Source organism: Capsicum annuum, chromosome 6, assembly GCF_002878395.1.
Source record: "Capsicum annuum cultivar UCD-10X-F1 chromosome 6, UCD10Xv1.1, whole genome shotgun sequence".
Taxonomy (NCBI): domain Eukaryota; kingdom Viridiplantae; phylum Streptophyta; class Magnoliopsida; order Solanales; family Solanaceae; genus Capsicum; species Capsicum annuum.
In genome coordinates, this window is record NC_061116.1 from 220,808,371 (window position 1) to 220,831,606 (window position 23,236).

A 23,236-nucleotide genomic window follows, 5' to 3' on the forward strand; every position below is an offset into this window, starting at 1 on the left:
CAGAAAATCACTTAATTCTCATATTTTTACTCAAAAAATTACTCAACTTTCACATTTTTACTCAAAAAGTCACTCAATTTAAGTATATTAATTATAGTATATTTTTTTGAAGTATTTTGATATGATATTCAATTTTTATTTATAAAATGAATATTAAAATATTAAATTATGTAAGATCGTAATATTAGAAAAATCATTATCATAAGGTTGTGATACTATTAAGTATCTAAATTAGAGTATATGATTATCAATTTATTCGGCAAAATATCAAACCATGCCAAATTATTTTCATCTCAAATTGATATTTTTAGAAAATCAAAATTATCAAATTTCAATATCTCACCGGGCCATAGTTCTTCTTATGACCAATATACCCTCAAGCAAACACTATAAAAAGCCTTCAAACTCTACAGCTCCATTTTCGCGAACCTTCTCCCGATCTCCAGATTTTCTTTTCCCGCTAATACCTCTCCTCTACTCTCATTTACTTCTCTTCTCCGTCTCCGCCGTCGCCGTATCTGTCTCCGTCGAAGCCGTCGCCGATCTGTCACCGTAGACGCCGTCAGCATTGTTCTAGAAGGTTCATCTTCCTCTGTAGTTACTCTCTTGTCGCTTTTTCATGAACTCTGTGTACATGTTTTCGCAATTATAGTGAATCCCGAGCTGTATAAACGAGAAGGATTATGTTAGGCGAATACTTATGTAAAAATATAATTAAATTATAACTAAAATAAGTGTAATGGAAAGAGAGAAATCATATGCATGAGTAGTAATTGAGTTGTGTTTTATGTTGTGTTGTATTGAGCCCTAGCCTTTGGCTTTCGAAGGAAGAAAGTGATAGTTCAAATGTAAATGATTTTGTCATTTTCGTTACGAATTCTATAATTTCTATGATAATGGAGTATGGATCAGTGTTGATGATTCTTTTGGACTTGACTTTTAGTGAAATTACTTACTTGTGTAATGTGTTTGTTTCAAAACGATGATGCATGATATGTGTCTGCTACATAAGCGTTTACACCTAGTCATGGTTGATTAGTATGCTTTGTCCTTATACATTGCGCGGTAACAGTTTGTTTAGATGGTTGTTACATTTTGTTTCATAATGAATTGTATTGTAGTGTAGTGTATCATCGTGATGAATATAATGTTCGGACAGTTTGTATCATTTTTCGTCGTTACATAATGTCACACATGAGCAATTTGAAGGGCAAACCTATAAGAAAAGTAGGTTATGGAGTAGAGATGTTATAAAAAGTAACGTAAAGGATAAAATAGGGTTATTAAATGATAAAAAAAGAGAAAGAATAAAATAGGTAACGACGAGATCACACCAAATCGGTCGTTACATAAGATGGGACATTTCGTCGTTACGTAACATGGGACATTTCGTCGTTACGTAACAGTGCATTTAACAATACGGTAATAAAATCTAAGTAATAATCAAAACAAACATTATATTTAAACGAACAATACAATACAATAGATAACAACCATCCAAACAAGCTGTAAATATTTTCTGATATTGAATCAGTCAAAGAACTCGTGTTGTCATGCCTTCAACTGAAAAATCATGTTCTTCTTTTATGACTATTCTTTTTTATGCTAAAGCTAATGCTCTTTCATGTTCTGGTCTTCTGAAATTTCTCTTGATTCACTTCGTTCATGTTCTATCATTATGAATTCTGTTTTTGAGGTTTATCATTTTCAGGGTTTATAATTGTCATTATTGCCCTTAACGTCTTTGCTATTTTTCTGATGGCAGTATGCTGCTTATTGCTTGAGCTATTCTTCAGCCTTTGGTCTTAACTACACGTCTCAGTCTTCTTTCTAATGGCGGTATGTTAGTGGATTATTTTCTTCCATTCCCTTTTCATGTATTTTGTCGATTCTATAGCTTACGTTATAGTTTCACAGATTGACAGGATTCTTAAAGATGAAGCTACCGAAGAAAAGGGTGAGCGAGCTAGAATGGTACGTTTCATGTAGGCTATTTTCTCTGTGATTGAATTTTCAACCATTTTTTGATAAAGTAATAAATTTTATTTATGTTTGAACAAAGAATATATTAGTAATTCAATTAGTAGAAAACCAAAAAAAGAGATTGTTTTCTACAAACGACTCCCAATCTTCTACACATAAAAGTACCTTATGAGTGCACCAAAAAGAAATAAGGTATAAATTACTACTCATCAATTGAACATAATTAATCTCGACTTCCTTAAAGGCTCTCATAGTTCTTTCGCTTCAAACAACCAGCATAAGAACTAGCGGTGCGAACTTCCATGCCATTACCTCTTTCATTGTTCCTGGCATCACACGAAATATTCCAACCATGTGAGAATCTCTCATCATAATCTCGATGCTACCGAAAAATGAATGAGGAGGTGGTTGATATCTTCACCCTGAATTCTTGCCAGAAAGCACCCGCTGGCATAAGTGACCTTTCTCTTCCTCAGATTCTCAGCCGTTAAGATCACCCCTCTAGCTGCTAACAAAGTGAAAACACACTTTTTTTTATACTTTTGGGATCTTAGACAACCTCCTCCCTATTCAACAACTTTTTCACAATAGGACTTAACACATAACACTACATCTTTTGTACATTATTGTTCAGAATACACTAATATCTCACCACATTCAGATTAACTTTTTAGTCTCTTATGTCCAGTAAAATACTGCCATATAATATGAATACGTTGGTGATAGTAGGGAAAATGTTATGACTTTCTACTCCTCTGTGAAAGAAAACGTGAATTATGTTGCTAAACACTATTATTTGTCATCTTTACTGAAGAATGGCCTGTCTTTTAAGTTTAGGCATCCTTCGTGGGGGCAATGGCAATTGCGGACTTGGTTAAGACAACCTTATGACCTAAGGGAATGGTAAGCTCGTTCTTAGAGTACGTAGTTTTCAGCTTTGCTTGAAGGAATGTTGGATTGTGGATTCGTAGTATCTTGTTTATGTGTTGTTTTGCAGGATAAAATTTTACAGTCAACTGGGAGAGGTCATAGTGTTACAGTTACAAATGATGGTGCCACAATTTTGAAGTCTCTCCATATCGACAATCCTGCTGCCAAGGTCCTAGTTGGTATCCTTGTCTTTTCTTTTCTTTTTTTTCTTTTTATTTTGTTGGGGTGGGTGGGGGTGTGGGGTCATTATTTGTATCCACTAAGAGATTTTGACAGTACACATCTCAAAGATTTAGTTTGTGTTCTAGAAAAGGTGTTGCTGACAAAGAAGAGGTCAGTTATGGGAGTTCTACAGGTCTTCAGTTGCCAACAGCATAGTTAGACTTTAGTAAAAGTGACACACAAAAGATTTTTGTACTAAATTTTATACTATCTTTATTTGGATTGAAAGGACATCTCAGTTAATAGATAGATACGTGTTAAACTATTAATGCATTGAATTCTTAAGAAAGATATGCTGCAGATTAGATACTAACAAGGGGTAAGCAACTATGCTAGGTATTTTGGTGTGAATTAAGTGGGTTTTTGTTCAGACTTTTGGAAGCAGTGGATACTTTGATGGGAGAAGTTGACCACTACTAAACAGGATAAAGGAGGACAGAACGGTTTATTTAGGCACTGAGTGTATTCGATGGTATTTGTTGTTTAATATTGTGAGAAGGATAAAATGGGTACTTAGAGCTAACAGGGCTTATGTGAAAGGTTACATCCAGACTTGGTAGTCTCTTTTAATTGTCTATTGTAGATACAAAGACCTGTCTATGATGTGTTTCTGGGGAACAAAATGAACCACTAAAATCTGCTGGGAACTTTATTACTCGGAAATACTAAGGTATACAGAACTGCAACTTGTCGATATCCATATAAAAGTTTTACCTTAACCTTTTCACTAGATATCTCTAAAGTGCAAGATGACGAAGTTGGTGATGGGACAACGTCTGTAGTTGTTTGGGCTGGAATGTGTGTCTTGAAGATATCCTTATTTTCTAGTTGACATTTGAAATCACAGTAAAGCAACTAAACTGAAGTTTCAAGTACATGCTGTTCTATTGCTCTTATAATCGAGATGAATGTGGGCCATGTAGATGCTGGAATTGCAATACTTATTCTAACATCTTGTCATCACAGGATAGTTTGTTCTTCGATGAAACATTTACGTTTTCTGCTATTAGTGGATTTATTACTACACTATTACCATGTTTTGCACTGCTTATTTGTTACCAAGTGAATCTTTATTTTGTTCCCATGCCTGCCTATTTCCGCTTTAGTTATTTATCTTTTTTATTGTGTTTTCAAGCTTTGGTTAAGCTGATTGGAATGACAGGGCAGCACCAATTTAGAGGCAGTCCAGATTATTAAGAAGCCTGGAGGTTCTCTGAAGGATTCATTTTTAGATGGAGGGTTGGTAAACAAACTTGAGAAGTCTTTCTGGGACAATTTCAGTTCACATTTATGTTATTGGACTACTGATGCATGTTTAGCTTTTATTTTGTTGCACCTAACTTTTGTTGTGGAGGCAACAATATCAGTTTATTGATGTGATTAGAGCTGGCAATTTTTGACCATATTCAAAAAATCAGACCATTTAGCCCATATATAATAAATTGGATCGCTCATATTTCAGGTGGGTAAATATGGACTTAAATTTTTTTAAAAGCCCATAAAATTAATGGACAAAATGGGTAAAATATGGGTACCCATATAGAGACCCATTTGCGACAACTTGTGGGCCATTTCTTCCAAATTGACTCCCAGTTTTTCACAATACAACGATCTCTCCTCTTTGCTTCCTCATAGGGATGACTCCAAATTGACTCGGTTTCTCACAAAACAACGACCTCTCCTCTTTGCTTCCTCATAGGGATGACTCCAAATTGACTCTTGGTTTCTCACAAAACAACGATCTCACAAAACCCTACTTCCGAATAGGGATGAGTCGATGACAAAACAAGATTTCTCAAGTTGCTTTAGTTGATGTGGGTTGCAGATTTAGTGAATAGTGATGTGATTTAGTGATTCTTTGGAAGAAGAACATCTACAAGTTCAGCACTTTCTTCAATTATTCATTCACTGAAGGTATTATTTTTTTTTCTTACTATTTCTTAAATTTTAGTTTGCTCTTATTGCTAATTCTAAAAGAAGAAAACGCAGCAGATGGATCCTAATTTGAAACTCCTATGAAACCCCTAATTTGTATCCTTTTTAAAAATTTGTTTCTTTAATAGAGATTTCGATGGAGGATAATGAGGAATCTTGTGAAGTTAGTTCGTCTGTCCCAAGAAAACGAGCTAAAAGAAACACTTCAATTGTTTGGAATACTTTTACGAGATTGCCTCGTGTTAGCGACAGTGAAAGGTCGAAAGCACAATGTCAAGTTTGTAAGGAAATATTTGTAGCAGATTCTGGCACTACAAATATGAAATGTCATATGTCTAAGCACTTGGATAATGGACAAAATCAGGTTTGTGCGTTTATTGATCAAGTAGTTTATCGCGAGAAGATGTCTGTTGCTATTCTAAAGCATAATTACCCCTTTAGCTTTGTTGAACATCAAGAAAATAGAAAGATTCATTTGTACTTAAATTCAACTGTCAAAACCATTTCGAGAAATACCGCAAAGGTTGATATTTTGAAATTGTATGATAGGGAAAAAGAACTTTTAAAGTGTGAACTTGCAATGATTCCTAGTAGAGTAGTAGAGTCTGTCTGACTTAAGACATGTGAACCTCTGTGGCATCAAATGGCTACATTTGTTTAACTGCTCATTATGTTGATTTGAATTGGAATCTTCAAAAAAGAGTGTTAATTTTTCGTCATGTTCCGCCTCCACATTCTGGCGCAATTTTGGGTCCTTTACTAATCGAGTTCATTAAGGAGTGGGGCATTGAAAAGAAAATTTTTACTCTTACTTTGGATAATGCTAGTTGCAATAAAGGTGTGGTAGATCATTTAAAGAGTCATTTATCTTTAATGCATTCACTAGTTTGTGATGGAAAGTTATTTCATATTCGTTGTGGGATCCATATCTTGAATTTAATAGTGAAGGCGGGTTTGGAGAAAGCTGATGAAGCTATTGAAAAAGTGAGAGAAGGCGTTAAGCACATTAAACATTCTGAAGGACGAATATTGAAGTTTGTGGAATGCATTAAGAATCATGGGTTGTCGTGTTCAAAGAAGCTTCGCCAAGATGTAACTACTCGTTGGAATTCCACTTACCAGATGCTTGATAGTGCTCTCCTCTACCAACAAGCTTATGTTCAATATAAGTTTCTTGATGTTGATTTTAAATATAGTCTTTCCGAGGAGGAATAGAAAAGGGTTGAGGTTATTGCTAAATTTTTGAAGCCATTTTATGAGATTACTACACTATTTTCCGGTAGCAAATATCCAACCGCAAATTTGTATTTGCCGAATGTGTGGAAAATTCAAATGTTGTTAAAGGAAGCAGAAAATGGTAGTGACTTAACTATGAGTGAGATGGTTACATTAATGCTAAGAAAGTTTAAAAAATATTGGAGGTCGTATAGTATGATCTTATCGATTGCCATTGTCCTCGACCCCCGATACAAAATGAAGTTTGTTAAATTTTGCTTCTCCAAAATAGATCCTGTGACCGCTGATGTCAAGGTTGAAAAAGTTTTAGATCATTTAGAGTTGTTATTCAAAGAATACTTGATATCTTCAACCTCTATTTCTTTGTCGATGGAGCCCACAACTAGCAATGAAATTGGGGATGTCCTTGAGGAGTTCGACGTCTTTGAGAATTAGTCAGAGCTTGGTAGAAACAAAACACAATTGGATTTGTACTTGGAGGAACCAAAACTTGACCATAAAGCAAATCCGAATTTGGATGTACTTGCATATTGGAAAGAAAATAGTGCAAGGTATCCCGAGCTCTCATTGATGGCACGAGATGTATTGAGTACGACTGTAGCCTCAGAATCTACCTTTAGTATTGGGGGTCGCATTATAGGAAAATTTCAAAGTTCAATTTTACCTACAAATGCCGAAGCAAGGTTGTGTGCTAGAGATTGGCTTTGCTGACAAGAAGGTAAGTTATCATTTGCATATTGTGATTTTATTTTATTATGTTATAACTTATAGTAGACTCATATTTCAAAATCTTAAGTCTCAGACTGTGATGGATCGGACAACGATGAGGATGAAATTGTGGTAGACCTCCAACCATATCTTGCTAGACTTGACTCGCATTAATAGGACAAGAAGGTAAGTCATCTATTTAGTGATTTCTAGATATGATCTGTCTTCTGGTTCATATGAAAACTGCAGCTGATGCACTGATGTAGGCATAAAACAAGAGGCTTCTGCAATAATGCTTCCTGAACAGTGCATTGTGGATTTGTGGTTTTCTGTATATCGTGTTTGGTCACACACTTCGATAGCCCTTCTAGGTAGCAGCTTCTAGGCACGAATTAGCATTATTATTGTGTTTTTAGGTTCAATGATTGTTGTGATTTTTCTGCTGCTCCAACTAGCTGGTTGTGATTTTTCTGCTTCTCCAACGAACACTGCTGGTCCTTTGGTTGATATGTAATTGTTGGTTATTGTGTTAGTGGATTTTGTGAGATTTGTGTTATATATAGAGATGAATCTTTTAACGTTGCGGCAGAAATATAAGGAGGCTGCTGTGTCATTTCTCCCGCTGTGGTTCTGCTTCTTTGCTAGCTTTTTATTGCTAGATTTTTATTACTTTTGGAGAATCCGACGCGCACCCATTGACCTTTTTGAAGAGTCCTAGCAAGTAGCAATATTGTTGGGAATAAAGGTTAACAGGAAGAGCAGAACGTCTCTCTGGGAGATTTTAATTTTTTGTAATATTTGGTTTACAGATGCCCCTTGTTCCCATCTAGACACTATAGCAATCTTGTCTAAATTTAGAAGTGGCATTATTGACGTGCGACAAATGACGCCCTGATCTTCTTCTTAAAATATTTTGCAGGTAGTAATCACAAAATGTTATCATCTCTTCTGCAATCCATGCATCCAGAGAAATTTAGAGATCCGTCATTGCAAGTGTCCTGCTTGTGGAACTGCTTTTGGGCAAAGCGACGTTCGTTTTGTGAAAATCTGACAAAAAATCAATCAGCAGCTTTGCTAAACATGTACATTTAGCACGTTCTCTGAGGGTGTCGTTCCATCAGCCTGTTATTGGTTCTTGTCTAAGTTCATGACTGAAGTGGATTATCCTGGTGGCTGGTACTAGGAATGGAACTGGTGTTGAAATAACTAAAGGGGGTGATGGCTACAAAATTGATACATATTAACTCCTGAAGATTATTAAAGAGTTAGTTGGGTGAAATGTATTTTGAACTGGTGTTATGTTTCTTTAAGATTTAGTTAGTTTGGTGCTGTATAATGTTGTAGTGGGATGATGATATTGTTAATTAGATTTGATTGAACTGTTTCTCTTGTCTCATTTGATCCTGTATTTTTGCTTTTGATGGTGTGTATGCAATTGAATTTTCTGTATAATGTTGTAGTGTGCTGAAAGTTAGGTTATTGCAGTGAGTTGTGGCTATAGTTTATATACCAGTGAATAGTTGTATGTATGCTGGTACGAATTGAACAACTAGCAGTTCTTTCAAAGTTTCCTCCTTTTAGGCTTAGTGGAAAATGTGGGTTGAAATCATTTTTACCCAATCCATATTTGACCAAATTCATATTTATCTATATTTATATGGGCGGATTGCAATCCAAACCATTTTTGCTCGATCCATATTTAACCTGTTCAAATCTAATCCAATCCGCCCGTTTGTCACCCCTAGATGTGATGTTATGGGAGAACCTTGTAACCTATAAGTACTCCAAAAAGTAGAGAACCTTTTATTGATGTGATTTTATGGGAGAACCCTGTAACCTAGAAGTACTCCAAAAAACCTGTTACCGTGCTCAGTTAACCTTTGTCCCAAAATAAGCCATACATCTCTTCTGTAGAATTCTAGATGGGGATATTATGTTTGTCATCCTTTTTGTGAACCTCATTCCTTGTAATAGTTCAATTGCTGGTCCGTGGTCTCAATAGCCCCAAGCCAGACCCTTTTTAATTGTGCTTTTTCCTTTTAATCCATCAAATTCCTTGGAATATAAGTTCCTTGATATCTTCTCTCTAAATCATTTCCTTTCTGCAGGTTTATTTTGGATAAAAAGATTGGGGTTGGCCAACCAAAACGTATCGAAAATGCTAAGATATTGGTGGCAAACACAGCAATGGATACCGATAAAGTTAAAATCTATGGTGCACGTCCGTGTTGATTCAATGGCCAAAGTTGCTGAGCTAGAAGCAGCTGAAAAGGATAAAATGACAGAGAAGGTGCAAAAGATCATCTCTCATGGAATAAACTGCTTTGTTAACCGACAGCTGATTTACAATTTCCCAGAGGAACTATTTGCCGATGCAGGAATACTTGCTATCGAGCATGCTGACTTTGATGGTATTGAGCGCCTGGCTTTGGTTACTGGTGGAGAGATTGCATCTACCTTTGATAATCCAGAGTCTGTCAAGCTGGGCCACTGCAAACTCATTGAAGAAATAATGATTGGTGAGGACAAGTTGATCCACTTTTCTGGGGTGGAACTGGGTCAGGCGTGTACAATTGACTTGAGAGGTGCAAGGTATGTTTTAGCATCTCAACTCTTTCTTTGTCTTCAACTGCTTATTTGTCTCTCAAAAATGGTGTCATAGTCTCTAGCTTAGTATCTGTTTGATTTTGGGGAAGGTTGTAAACTACTTGAAATCCACTTAGGATTTAACTATATTTCCTCGTGTGAATTTTGTTCCTTGGGAAGTGAATATTTAATAAAAGTGTGTGTTAAAATCAAATTCTCTTTGGTCACGGTGATGGCCCACACATGTGCTGATGAAAATCTCATCTTTATTGGGTTGAAAGTGAAGTCTGCTTAATTCTGTGCTATGTTTTCATATGAACGTCGCCTTCTCTTATACTGTTGGCAGCCTTCATGTTCTGGATGAAGCTGAAAGATCCCTGCACGATGCCTTGTGTGTCCTGTCTCAGACAGTAAATGACAGCAGGGTTCTACTTGGGGGTGGATGGCCTGAGATGGTGATGGCAAAGGCAGCGGATGAACTGGCTAAAAAGACTCCTGGTAAAAGATCTCATGCAATTGAGGCTTTCTCCCGGGCACTTTTCGCGATTCCAACCATCGTTGCTGACAATGCTGGTCTGGACGGTGCTGAGCTGGTTGTTCAACTTCGTGCAGAACACCACAAGGACGAAAGCAATGCAGGAATAGATGTCATCACCGGAAAGGTGAGTAAACCCACTCAAAATGTCGGAATAATTAATTATGCTATCTTGTGGTGAGTTCAAAACACACTCTATTCATGAAATCAGCTTTCTAAATTGCTTTGCTTGCTCGAATTTGACCTTGCTTTTCTGCATAACAATGCAACACTGATGAAAGACTTAGCAGGAACCTGATGACGTTACATGAACTGAATATGTGGCTACGTCATGCTTTTAATGGATATGCCCTCACAATAAGGCACCTCTGTTTAAATGTTTTCTCATCAGCGTCTTGCAATTTGATGGAGGGGAAATTTTATGGCAGTGCCCTATGGATGCATGCGTTAAGAAAAGCAATAACTTATGTTCTTTAGTTCTTCTGTTTATTTAAGGGGAAAATTGAGGTACCCAAAAGGAAAAAAGAAACATGATTTACCTTGGTGTTAAGTTTGATCCATTCTTTCAGTAGATTTCAGGTAAGAGGAGGCTTGAGTATTGGTCTTTGCGTTTACGTGCTCTTTTTTCTTGGTAATTCTTCTTGGGGCTTAACTGGATCATACTTTAAAAAGAAAAAATAACGATTTGGGTTTGATTGGAACATCTAATAGTGAAACAGTCATACTCTGGTGTCAAATTCTGATATCTTTTTCAATATTCTTGTTTGCAAGTAGGAAATGGAAAGATAGTAAGTTTTATCATAAAGACCATAACAGAGAGTGGGAAAAAAACGAATTTCTCTTCCCTGTGTTAGTCTTAAGAGGACTCTCCGTGAAGGAAGAAGACATATTTCCTCTTCTAGTTCTTCAAGAACAGAAAAATGACCATTCCGTTTATTTTGTTACTTCCTTTTAGCAAATCATAGTGAAGGAAGAATGCTGAAACTTTTCCTTTCTCTCCATTTCCTTTTTCTCCAAGCACAATTCAAATCTCGTGCAAATCATCGATTCTTGCTTCTTATTGGGAGTTAGTATTTTTCTAGATCTGATCATCTTTATCTGGCTTTTATGACAGGTTGGAGATATGGCAGAGCTAGGAATATCAGAGGCTTTCAAAAGTTAAACTGGCTGTGTTGCTCTCTGCCACCGAGGCTGCTGAGATGATACTAAGGGTTGATGAAATCATCACATGTGCCCCACGGAGGAGGGAAGATAGAATGTAAAACAGGATTGGATGTGTTTAATCTGTTGAGATGTTTGTATTCAGTCATGTAGTTAAAAGATTTTAGGTGACTTTAGATGAGCCAAACTATTGAACATGTGAAGAAACGTGTGTAATTTTGTTGTATGTTTTGATAGATCAAGCAAGGAAGTTTCTATCCAAGATTTGCCTATAGAGAACATGTCGTGTACTGGATAGTTATTATTGAACTACGCCTCTATTCAAATGAATAGATTTCGGTAAATCACTTCAAAACCAACAACGTACTATGAGTGAACCTATCTTCTATCATTTCAGCATGATATTCAATAAAAAGCAAAAGAAAAGGAAGTAGATAACATTGCCAAAAAGAGTTATTGCGACCATTTCGATGTTTCTAATGGTGAACACTGTTGATACTTGGACTTGATACATGTAACCAAATGCTATTGCAAAATATGCAATTAGCTATTATCTGAATGACCAGTCATATACTATCTATATTCTCTTGGAGATAACTAGGTTTGTACGGTTAAACACTAGATAGATTAACCAATAAAAATACTTCCTCCAAATAATTCGAGCGATAAAACCTGTGCCTGAACTCTCCAATACATTAACTGAAAGACAAACTGATTCAGCTATAACAATAGATGAACCTCAATATGACTTGTGAGGGTTTAGCATCTTCTCGATTTATCCGTGATCACATCTTTGCACCTCTGGAAATGAGAATGTTTCCATATGGCACCTCCTGTTGGACTTGTATGAAGTCTCGAGTGGCCAGAACTGCAAACAGAATGGAGCAAAATTTAATTCTATTCTCTATAATGAGAAGTTGAAAACTAAGAAGTTTCTCTGAGCTGCAATGCAGATTAAAGAGTTGAAAGAAATATGCATACCACAAGTCTGATAAAAGAGACATGCTGCTTGTTTCTTTGTCAACCCAAGAGTCAGTTCATTCAAACATTCTGTCTCCGCCGATCCAGGAGTGTCAAAATGACTCTTTAGCTGCCTGTGGGCATCAATGTATCATGTGAAAAATCAGTAAGTCAGACGAGTCATAATGAAACTGGAAGAAGTTTTAGGAACTAATGAAAAAGGATTTACTTCATGATAGTGTCAGTCACCATGTCAAGAGGTTGAGTAACGAATGGACGTTGGGTTTGTGTTGGTCCGGTTTCCATTAATATCTCTGCAAAAAGAGTAAAAGGTGGTGCACACAACAAACAAAACCACATTAAGGAAATGACCAGAACTAAAATGGGAAAGTTCTTGACTATACACAAACCATTGTCTTGTGTAACACCATTTTCTGATAGTTCAGATAATCTAGTCAACTTGAAATTTGGAGTGGGATCGTGCCATGGATTCTCTTCTGCTACCAGTTGAAGGCCATTGCCACTGTGCTTCGAAGAAGAATGTGGTCTTTTCTTGTTGGACCTGAAGAGTTAACAGTTTTGATCAATGTAACCCGATGCTGCATATATGGCTGAGACGTTCAAAATTTTAAAAAGAAGAAGAAGAAGCAAAGATTTGAAGTTTCCTATGGTACCGAGACCCATGATATTCCTCCTTATTTCCTTCTGTTAATGTATGTATCATTTAAGTGGTTCATCTTTGTGTCCTTCTGTTAATGTATGTATATCTACTTTTAGTACGTACCTTGAATTGGTTATAGAGTTCTGTGATAGTAAACCATGACCAGATCATCCTGAGCTTGGAATGGATCTAGGCTCATCACCTATAGTTTCACAAAAATATTAGTAATATCACCATAACAGATAGCCCATCAACAATGGAGATTGGGATATTCATAAAAATTCGATATACCAGAGCCAGGTGTGGCCATGTGACCAGTCTCTTTCACTCCATCAGCCTCTGTTGGACGCAGTCCCATGTTTGTCAGATTGGCTCTGAGGTTCTCCATGAGAATTTCAGGTGGAATCTCGTAATTGTTGAGATTTGCTCTTTGTTTCTCTATAGAGATTCCTTTGGATGGAGAGCCTATGCCACCTTGGAAATGTTCGAAAGGCTTCACATTCAAATGCTCAATCAGAAACAAATGGAGGCAGGTTCTCATTTAAAACTAATAGGTAATCAAAAGCTTCTTCACTTGTTCCTCTGGATGTCTGTCAGGGATCTCATCAGCTGCTACAAAATTTCACTCCATTCAACCAATTTGTGAAAAATATATAATTACCTAAGTAAATCTTAAGACTTTTCTACGAGCTCAACTCAATCCAATAGAGCTTTATTCTTTAAGGAACTACGCCTGTAAACTTTAAGGAACTACACATGTAAACTGGAAGTTTAAATATAGGAAACCTGGTGTCACAAACTATTTTAGCTGATCAGATAGTAGGTAAGTACGACTTGCATCCATGTTCTGCTTTCAGAGGAAGATGTCTCTTATCAGAAAGTCTCTCATAAAGAACCAAGTAAATCATCTCAAGTCCATCTATTATTTACCTTATAAAAAGACTTCATTTATCTAAAGTAGAAGACAGGTACTTTTCTGGAAAGGCAAGTGTAGTAATACATTCTTACGTTTATGGGCTTGTTCTTTAGGTGCAGATGGCACAGGAGTACTTGGGATTTGAGCATCCTCTGGCTGAGTAAAATTCATTTGTGTATCATCATCCCCTTCAATATCAAACCTGTGGAGCAATCCATGCTCAAAAATTAAGAGGAGGATAATAGAAGGAAAGCTTTGGAGTTCAATTGGGAAATGAGGAAAATTAGTTTCCCATGATGTAATGATGGACAGTTTGGTTCACATTAAGTCTTTACATTAGAAAGATAGCAATACAGAGCCTTTTAACTGTTTATCACGATACCTCTCAAAATGATTAAACATATCTGTATGACGCGATTCGAAATGTTCAAGCAGGGTAATATTTTCTGCATCAACTGCAACAAAAATTTCAGGATTGCTAAGATCTAGGCACAACAAGAGAAAAGTGAAAATAGAAGTGGAATTTGCAAAGGACATAGTTATATATTCTACTGTGGTGGTGCAATTAGCATAATCTATGCTGATAGTGGAATCTAGGCATACCTTGATGCAAGTCCGGGGCACGTTCCTCCCCTGCATTGGGTTTATCGTAGATGTCAGCATTATCTAGTCTCTGCACATTGAACATCCGCGAGTTTAGCTGCACTCTTATGTAGTACTAAGTATGATCTTATTTTCACTATGTACTTGGTGGTATCAGATAAGATTGAATGCTCAACAAGGTCATGAACATGGACAAAATCCAAATAACTTTAAATAGTCTTTCAAAAAGCTTAAACAACCCAAGAGTTGAAATAACAAAGAACAAATTGCAAAACACATAACAGTAACCAAAAGAAAGAGAAAGGAAATCAAACCACCTTATCATTGTTAACTTTCTATTGATTTAACTTGCAATCTTTCTGAACAATGAAATGCGACTAAATTCGATAATCTAAAGCAAGCTCAATAGTCTAATTAGATCAGTTCCAACTTCCAACAAAAAGATGTATTCTGCATTTTTCTGTAGGTTTTTTGATCTTCGTTTTATTTTTCTACTTTGAAGTTATTTAGTTGATTGAGGAGGTGACGGTGCTTTCCATAATGTACCATTTCAAAATAGGAGGTTTGTTCGAAATCCATCATTGTGACAGTTTCTGGATTTCGTAGCGTTTGTTCAATCTCAGGGAGCTCTTCCTCCTGATTCTCTGGCAGAGTAACCGATGCATGTCTGCAGGGATTAAGAAGAGGAATGATAAGCTTAAGTATCAACTTAGGAATAACAACAAAAGGAATCAGAAGTTCAACTTTTACTACCAGTTCATCACTAAAACACACTCTCTTTAAGTACCAAAGTCCCCAGGTATAAAGGACTCGCAGCATAAGCTGGCCTTAAATTATCCATTGATGAAACTGACCCAGACATTGGGTGAAACAAACCATAATAGATCGAGTTAATAATTCAACTAATTGGTGTCAGTTCATACTTTAGTTGTTATATCTACTGAAGCACTATCGACATAACTGAAACTATTGGACAGTTACAAAACTTGGCCATCACAATCTCTGCTACTCGGCAAATTACTGTGACGTCAAAGTGGAGATGAGATACTCACTTGGCTTGAGATTTACCCTTGGGAAGCAACGTAGGATCAACAGTTGCTTTCACCTTCCAAGCTTCATTGATTTGAACCTGAAAATACCAATTAAAGGACAAAGAAGTGCTGAATTTAACGAAAACAAAGCAAAGAAAGAACACAGATTTTAGCTTACAAGATTTGAGAATGAGAAAAGAATACAGATTTTAGAACTAAGTGTAATGACTCACGAGATTTATACTACATGTTTTACTATTCATGAATTATGATCTTTAGATTTCAGATTTACTCAAGCTATGTGAGTCATTTACATTTAGCATGCATTATTTTATAAATGATGACATTGACATATTATTTTTACTTATGCATTGCATTCCTATATGCACAGTACATCCTTAAAGTACCGATCCACATATACGTCTATGTGCTACATTGTCCTATACTGTAGGTACAAGATTTAGTATGCACATTCAGACTCAAACAGTTGCAGATTCCACCCAACGAGATGATGAGTCCTCCTATTTCGGGGACTTCAGTTAGATTTACTATGGTTCTTTACTTTCTTATTCTTATGTATTGATTAGTGGTAGCTGGGGTCGCGTCCTAGTTGCCTATAGTCAGTATAGTAGAGGCTTCACAAATGTCAGTTAGAGGCAGTTATGTAAACTTAAATTTTCAGTTTTGTTTTGTATAAGCAGAGTTGTAATCTTGAAAATTCAGTTTTGTATTGATCAAGATTAGAAAAGTTTTATGTTGATTTTGTTCAGATTTATATATTTTATTTAGTTGCTTGTAAGTATGCCAGTAGAAGGGTTAGCTTGGGATCACTTGTGATCCTAAGCACCGTGTGACATCTCGGGGCCCGTATTTTGGGACGTTACAAACTTGGTATCAGAGCATAGAGTTCAAGAGTCCTAGGGTGTCTGTGAAGCCGTGTCTAGTAGAGTCTTGAAGAACGGTACGGAGACGTCTGTACTTTTCTTCGAGAGGCTACAAGGCATTTAAGAAAAGTTTCCGTCCTTTCATATTCTAGATCGGGCAGTAAAGTTGTTCTATCAGATACTCCTATCTATTCGTGTGTTACCCCAAAATTCCTCATCTATGACTTATTCTTGAGATAACACGATTAGCAATTTCTAATTTCCTCCCGTGATATTGCTCTCAAACTTGCTAGCAAGAAGTTTCAGAAGTCTCATAAAGCGGCTTGAGAGGATCCTTCTATTGCGTTATAATCCCCTCAAGTTTAAATTTATACCCTCAGTTTTATGATTCGTTCAGTTAAGACAAAGTAAGATATGTATTCTTAGATCATTGAATATGGTGTGTCAAGTTTCTATTTCTTGTAATCTTGTTATCATTGTGTTGTTGAAACTAAAAGTTTAGTGAAGCCGTGTAGGGATCTTTCGATTCACTAGCATAGTTTCTTTATTATTCATCTCATTTTCTTGTTCACAAAACAAAATCAAAGTCTAGTGAAGCCGTGTGGGATCTTTCGATTCACTAGCATAGTTGCTTTGTTATTCATCTCATTTTCTCGTTCAAAACACAAATCAAAGTCTAGTGAAGCCGGGTGAGGCCTATTTCGATTCACTAGCAACTTGTTGTTCATCTTGTTGTTCTTATATTGGTTGAAACTGGGGGTTTAGAGGCATCATGACAAGAATAGTGGTAAGGGCGATTTATTGAATATATATATAGCTAAATTTTTACATATGATTTAGTTAGTAATGAAGTGATATGTCCTTGTGTGTTAGTTTAGTAGAAGATAGAGAAAGAGTTATTAGTTAAGGAGAATTGTTGTTTGCTTGAAGTATGAAAATATTTATGAATGATATTTGTTGTGTTAGAAAAGTATAGGTTATTGATGAAAGTACTTGGTGGTTGAGTGTTGTTAATTTAGGCTTCGTTGAAGTCACGAAAAGGGAGTTTAGTTGAAACTTATAGAGCTATGAAAGAAGTTAGGTGTATAGATGGGTGAATAGTAATGATGTGTAGAAGTAGGATTTGTTGATGGATTGTAAATAAGATAGGCCATATGATTATGATCGATTATTATTGTTATGAAGTTTTAGCAGACAAGTGTTTTCAAATGTTTGGCATGTAAGAATATTGTACGAAGTTGTGGTTCATCATAGCTAGAACTAGACACTAAGTTTGAATAGTAGAGGGTGATCAACGTGGGTATAATGATTGATGTGTTTGTGAATGTTAGCTGTATGGAAGTGATCTAATAGGCTTGAACAGTGTATGCAAGAGCTTAAGTTTGTTTGATTTGTAATCAAGTTTGATGTTGTATGTATGATGTAGAAGTACGCCCAAGGTTCTGTGGGGATGATCATGTGAATTCGAAGTCAGTAAGTGTTCAAGTTTTATATGATGACTATTGGGGCTATAGAAAGATTGGGTGTAGCTTAGAAGGTAGTATTAGAAGTTGGTTTTACGCTTTTAGGTGTAGTCATTCGGGTTAAGTTCTTTTGTTCATGTGCATTGTTATATCCCAGACTCTAAAGTAAAGTGATTGCAGTTAGACTAGAGTTTATATAGTGGTTCACAGCCTTAGAGTGATGGCTTAAATCCAAGGGGGGATAATAGAACAAGTAACTAAGTCAAGCTTTCAGATTCTAGTAGATGTACTAGTAAGTTGTAAAATAGTTGTGAGAAAGATTGATGCTTGACCCAATCTTATTTCAGTATTTTATGTTGCCCCAATACCTACTCATGCCTTACGTTTCATTTCGATGATCTTAATTCATTTTCATGCATATGATAGAGAATTATGTACTCTCCTAGTTCCCAAAATGAGGAGTTCCAGTTCTTTCAGCAGTTGGAATCGCATTCCATAAGTTATGAACTCCAAATTTGGGTTATGCAGCTCATGACTCATGTACTCAGGCAATACTCTTAATGATCAGTGAAATCCAGATTTATATCAGGTACGTCCTCAGATTAGATCTATTTAATGAATCCATGCCGTGAATGCTTTATTCCTTCGTCCTCAGTAAGGTGTCAAGTTATAATTAGTAACCCTTCACGTTATGGACCCCAATATTCCAACCTTTCAGTGACCTTCTCTTAGATCAAGATAGTGATGATGAATGATTGTGTAAATGGAAAGAAGTAATTGTGTCATGTTGGGAAAGATTGTTGTATGTTTATTTTATGTAAGTCTGTGAGTGGAGAATATTGAGGTAAAGTCCTGTGTATGATTTGGTTAGTTGAGAATATTTTATGTGTATCTTCCGAAGAATTGAATGGTGTAGATGCGGATATGAAGATAGGCTTGAATGTCATGTTTGTATACACGTGGATGGGTGTATTGTGCGTTAGTGAATGTCTAGTACAAGGTTGAATGTAGTTGTTGAAGTGGTAATGAGAAGTCATGAAAATGCAGGGTGTGTTGAATTCATGAATTCAGACGGGTGTTATGTTATGGTGTGGAGTTACATGTAGAACCTTATGGTTTCGAGTTAGGCCTTACCATGATAAAGGGGACTAGTTCAGTTTAGACTTTAGCAGATGGATTTATCAATGCCATATGAAAACTTTAAGTTGAATCAAACTTTAAGTTGAATCAGTCTATAAGTATCATGTGTATCATCTCAGTCTTTTCCTAGTTTTTTTCGACCAAATCAGTATCATACGGGTATGAATGATTCCAAGAGGGGGATGTTGTAATACCCCGAGTTTTCATGTTATAAAACCTCTCATCTTTACTCATGAGATTAGATCCAGCGTAAAGTAATGGTTACTCATAAGTTGACTCTCTTGTTTTTATCTTATCCATATAGTTATATTCATGAGAATTCATGCACTTGCAGATCAGTTTAGTAGCTCATTATGTTTGAGATTCAGCTATTCAGTTTATTTCAGTTGTGCATAATAGCGTATAGCCTTAGATTCCTCAGTGTTTCAGCCTAATTAGCCAACTTCGAGGACGAATGTTCCCAAAGGGGAGATAATGTAATACCCCACATTTTCGGGCTAGTCTTTGAACCATCGTTCATTTATGTATAAGCTCCAATCCAAGTGATTATTATGTGAATACAAGTTTCATGATCATTATCCTAGTCTATGAAGTAGTTTAGAGGTGAAAATTGTTCATAGAAATGACTTAGAACAAAGTTGAGATAAGATCATTTGTTTCGTCCAAAATTCGATATTCAATTCTACAAGGGTCTACTTCAAACATGTATAACTCTTTATATACATGGAATTTTTTATCCCAAGACCCACCAAATTGTAGATAATTGAATTAACTTTCCAACGATACCAATTTCGCCAAAATCTGATACCTGGAGTGAAAAGTTATGCCATTTTCGTGACTGAGGTAGTAGCATCGCGCGATTAGCGTGCGCGCACGCCCTATCGCATGCACCCAATTTCCAGGTGCTGTTTTCATGTTTTTAAGGGAAAAAGGGTCCTTTCCTTCACCCTAACTCGTCCATAACAGAGAATTGAAACCTTAGGGATCATTATATGCCCCTTTAATCATAATTTCTCTCCAAGTCTCCCTAAAGAACAAACCCTAATCCCCATCCAAGAACTCCATCAAATTTCTTAAAAATAGTCAAGAATTCAAAGTTTCCAATCCAAGAAATGTAAAATTCAAGTCATCATCTTCAAGAATCAAGCCAAGAATTAAGTATCACATTCAAGAATCTCAAGAAAGCATTCAAGATCATCTCCTAGGGTTTCAAAGTCGAGTTTTCTTCATCAAATCCAAATTATTACGGTATGTGGGGTTTCACAAGGACAATCCTTTTGTCCTTGCACCCAAAACTTTTTTTAACTTATAAATTACTGAATTTTAAGTGATTTTTCATGAAATTGAAGTTAGGGTTTATACCCAATTTATATTGTTTGAAGATTATGAGTTTACAAGCGATTGAATATTGAATTGCATGCCTATTTTCATGTATTTATGTAACACCCCTCATTTCCGAACTAGAAATCGGATAGTCGTCGTATCACCCCCGTAAGAAATCCTCCATATGTTATCACCGAGTAGCATACTTATAGAGTTGAAAACTTGAAAATTTTTCTGACTTAGTCTTATTTTGAGCTCCCAATCTTTGAGAAGTATTTCATGACCTTTCCGACCTTCATTTCTTGATTTTTTTGTTGATACGCAATGGGGCAAGTCAAGAGTACACCTCGGATGAGTTTCGGGATTTTTTGACGAGCTTAAGGGCACATTTGGGGTTACAAAATAGTAATCCTCCGCGATTAGGCCACGACACCTCGCTTATCGCGTTGCCTGGGAATTAAGCAACACGATAGGCAAGGCGGTGCCTTACTTATCGTGGGCTCCAGGCAAGTCGGCGCCCTGCCAAATGCCTTGGCCTTTTCAGTTTTCCTCCGATGTTTTAAGGGTGTTTTGGGTATTTTCCATCCCCTTTAACATCTTAAACACGGGATTAAGCTCATAATTGACCAAAATATGGTCATTTTTCTCAAATCTCTCAAGAACTAACCACTAGGGTCTCAACCAAAATATCAAGATCCCTCATGATTCAACCGTGAGTTTTAAAAAATAATTGAAGATCTGGAATCCCCAATCTGTAAGATTCAAGAAGCATCTATCAAATTCCAAATTTGAGGTACGCGGGGTTTTCCTAAAATCTCATGGGCATAGAAACCATGATTTTAAGAAAGGAGTTTTGAATTTATGAATATATTCATGTTTTAGAAACATTGATGATATAGTTTTGGCCTTTCGGCCTTCCCCCAAAGTGATTTGAAATTATATGTGTATGTAATCATGTATTTAAGGATGAATATTCAATTGAGAGCATGAACTATAATGAATCCCTCTCTTGTTGTGAATTTTCCCATCTTTCGTATAACATGAATTGTTTTTCAATGCATTTTGAAAAGCATGATATGAAATATTTGGATTTTGCTATGACTTGAATATGATTTTTGAACACGAAAGAGAGAGTTGATCATGTTGCTAAATGTTGAAAATACATATAATGAAAGAGTACATGGTTTTGAAAAAAACACATGACCACCATATGTTTGAAGAATTCTTGCATAGTTTCGGTTTATGTTTCGGAACATAAAATCTCCTATACTATTTGCATGTTGGTGGTCTGAACTATGTTTTAATGAAAGATCTTGCTTAATACATTATGGCTTAGAAAACATGACTTGCAAGTCTTGGTATGACGATACCAAATCAGACAATGCCATAACAGACACAGATTAATACGGAAATCAGACTTTATCAGACTTTCATATTTTAGAATTTTAGAATGATGCATGTTCAGAAAAGTCTAAAATAGGGCATAAAGAGATGTTAGGTGGTTTACCGAAGAGGGCACGAGTTCAGATAACTCATTGTCCAAAACCGTGATTTGCCGATCCGGGTACATTATATTACGCTGGCCTAGTGCCGTGTGGCGTATTAGAATCAGAAACTCCAACCTTTGCAGCATACTTGGGTTGGGGGCTTCCCCGCCGAGTCAATGGAGGATTCCATATAGCCCGTGGAATATCAGAATTATAGGGAAGTGCCACCTAACTCAGAAGTAATACAAAGAATAGAAATGCATTGACAATAATGTTTTGCTCTTATGACTTTCAAAGAAGTGCCTATGTGTTTTTAAATATTACATGCATGATGATTCAGACTTGCTCTCACTTATGTTTTATATAAAATTACATTATTTTGGATTGCGTTGTGTACCAGTATAATTGTATTGACCCCTTATCTCCCAAGGTTCAGAGGCTCAGTCTAGGGGTCCTAATAAGCAGTAGATTTTCCTCCGTCAGAAGTGCAGAGTCCAGTGGTGAGCCTTCTATATTCCAGAAGGCTGATTTACTTTCAGATATTTACCTTTAGCGGTGGTTTTTGGTCTACTAGGGGCTTTGTCCTAGTTTTTAGACAAATGTTATTAGTCATGTAGTAGAGATTTCGCAGACGATTTTCGGATGTTGTTAGATGGTTTTGGATTTCATTTTCCCATTGTTGAATTGTATCAGACTTATGACCATGATTCCGTCTCATATATTTTTCCGCATTTCCTTATTTGAGTATGAATGGTGTATATGATTACAAGTTAGAAGGGCTCTCGAGCCTTCTTGGTTCAGGATGTCCGTCACGGCCAGGGTCCCAGTTCGGGTTGTGATAATTTATACGCGTAATGCAATTTTCTAGATTTTTGAAAGTAAGTTTAAGTATGATATTCAGATTCTTAATCTTATTATTTTGATGGTGTTTAAGTATTTTCAAGAAGCATATTGAGTTGGATGTTTTCTATGATTTTGAATGTTTATATATGAATTCAAAATTGGGATTCATACCCATTATCACTTGATATGAGTCAAATGGCCGCCTTAGCTTTGATGACATCATTCAAAGTCAGTACGTGGGGCATCAAGCTTTGGTCGCATTGAGGACACGGGACCCTACATGGAGGGGACGATTTGAGTACACCAAAGAGCAATCCCATGTGTGGAAGATTGCTTGGAGCATTGAAGATTGAGGACTCACAGTTTTTGGGCCTTCATTGAGCATATTTTTGGTTACTTAGCCTTGTCCAAGTAACACTCCATGACCACCCTTTTTCATTAAGGGTATTGTGGTTACTTTGTTATTAATAAGTTAGACTATAAATAGATTCCTTTAGTCTTATTTTCATTAGTTTATGAAATATGACATAAGTAAACACTTATAAATCCTTTATTTGGAGAGTAGAACACCTTAATATAGGTCTTGAAAAAGTCATCCTTAGTATAGGGCTTGGAAAATCCAATATTGT

The 23,236-nt window shown here is 36.3% G+C and overlaps 1 protein-coding gene and 1 pseudogene across 1 annotated transcript; one reads left to right on the forward strand and one right to left on the reverse strand.

Annotated features, from left to right (window-relative positions):
• Positions 1 to 221: 221 nt before the first annotated feature.
• LOC107873840 lies at positions 222 to 11,568 on the forward strand (annotated as a pseudogene).
• Positions 11,569 to 11,924: 356 nt separating this feature from the next.
• Positions 11,925 to 19,869, reverse strand: LOC107874645 (sister chromatid cohesion 1 protein 1). The gene is given in 13 exon segments (XM_047414601.1): positions 11,925 to 12,164; positions 12,278 to 12,390; positions 12,486 to 12,570; positions 12,667 to 12,818; positions 13,041 to 13,119; positions 13,209 to 13,425; positions 13,474 to 13,526; positions 13,926 to 14,035; positions 14,216 to 14,288; positions 14,437 to 14,506; positions 14,983 to 15,103; positions 15,489 to 15,640; positions 19,846 to 19,869. Coding segments are annotated over 13 exon segments (1,332 nt in total). The 3' UTR covers positions 11,925 to 12,081.
• Between the last annotated feature and the right edge of the window lie 3,367 nt (positions 19,870 to 23,236).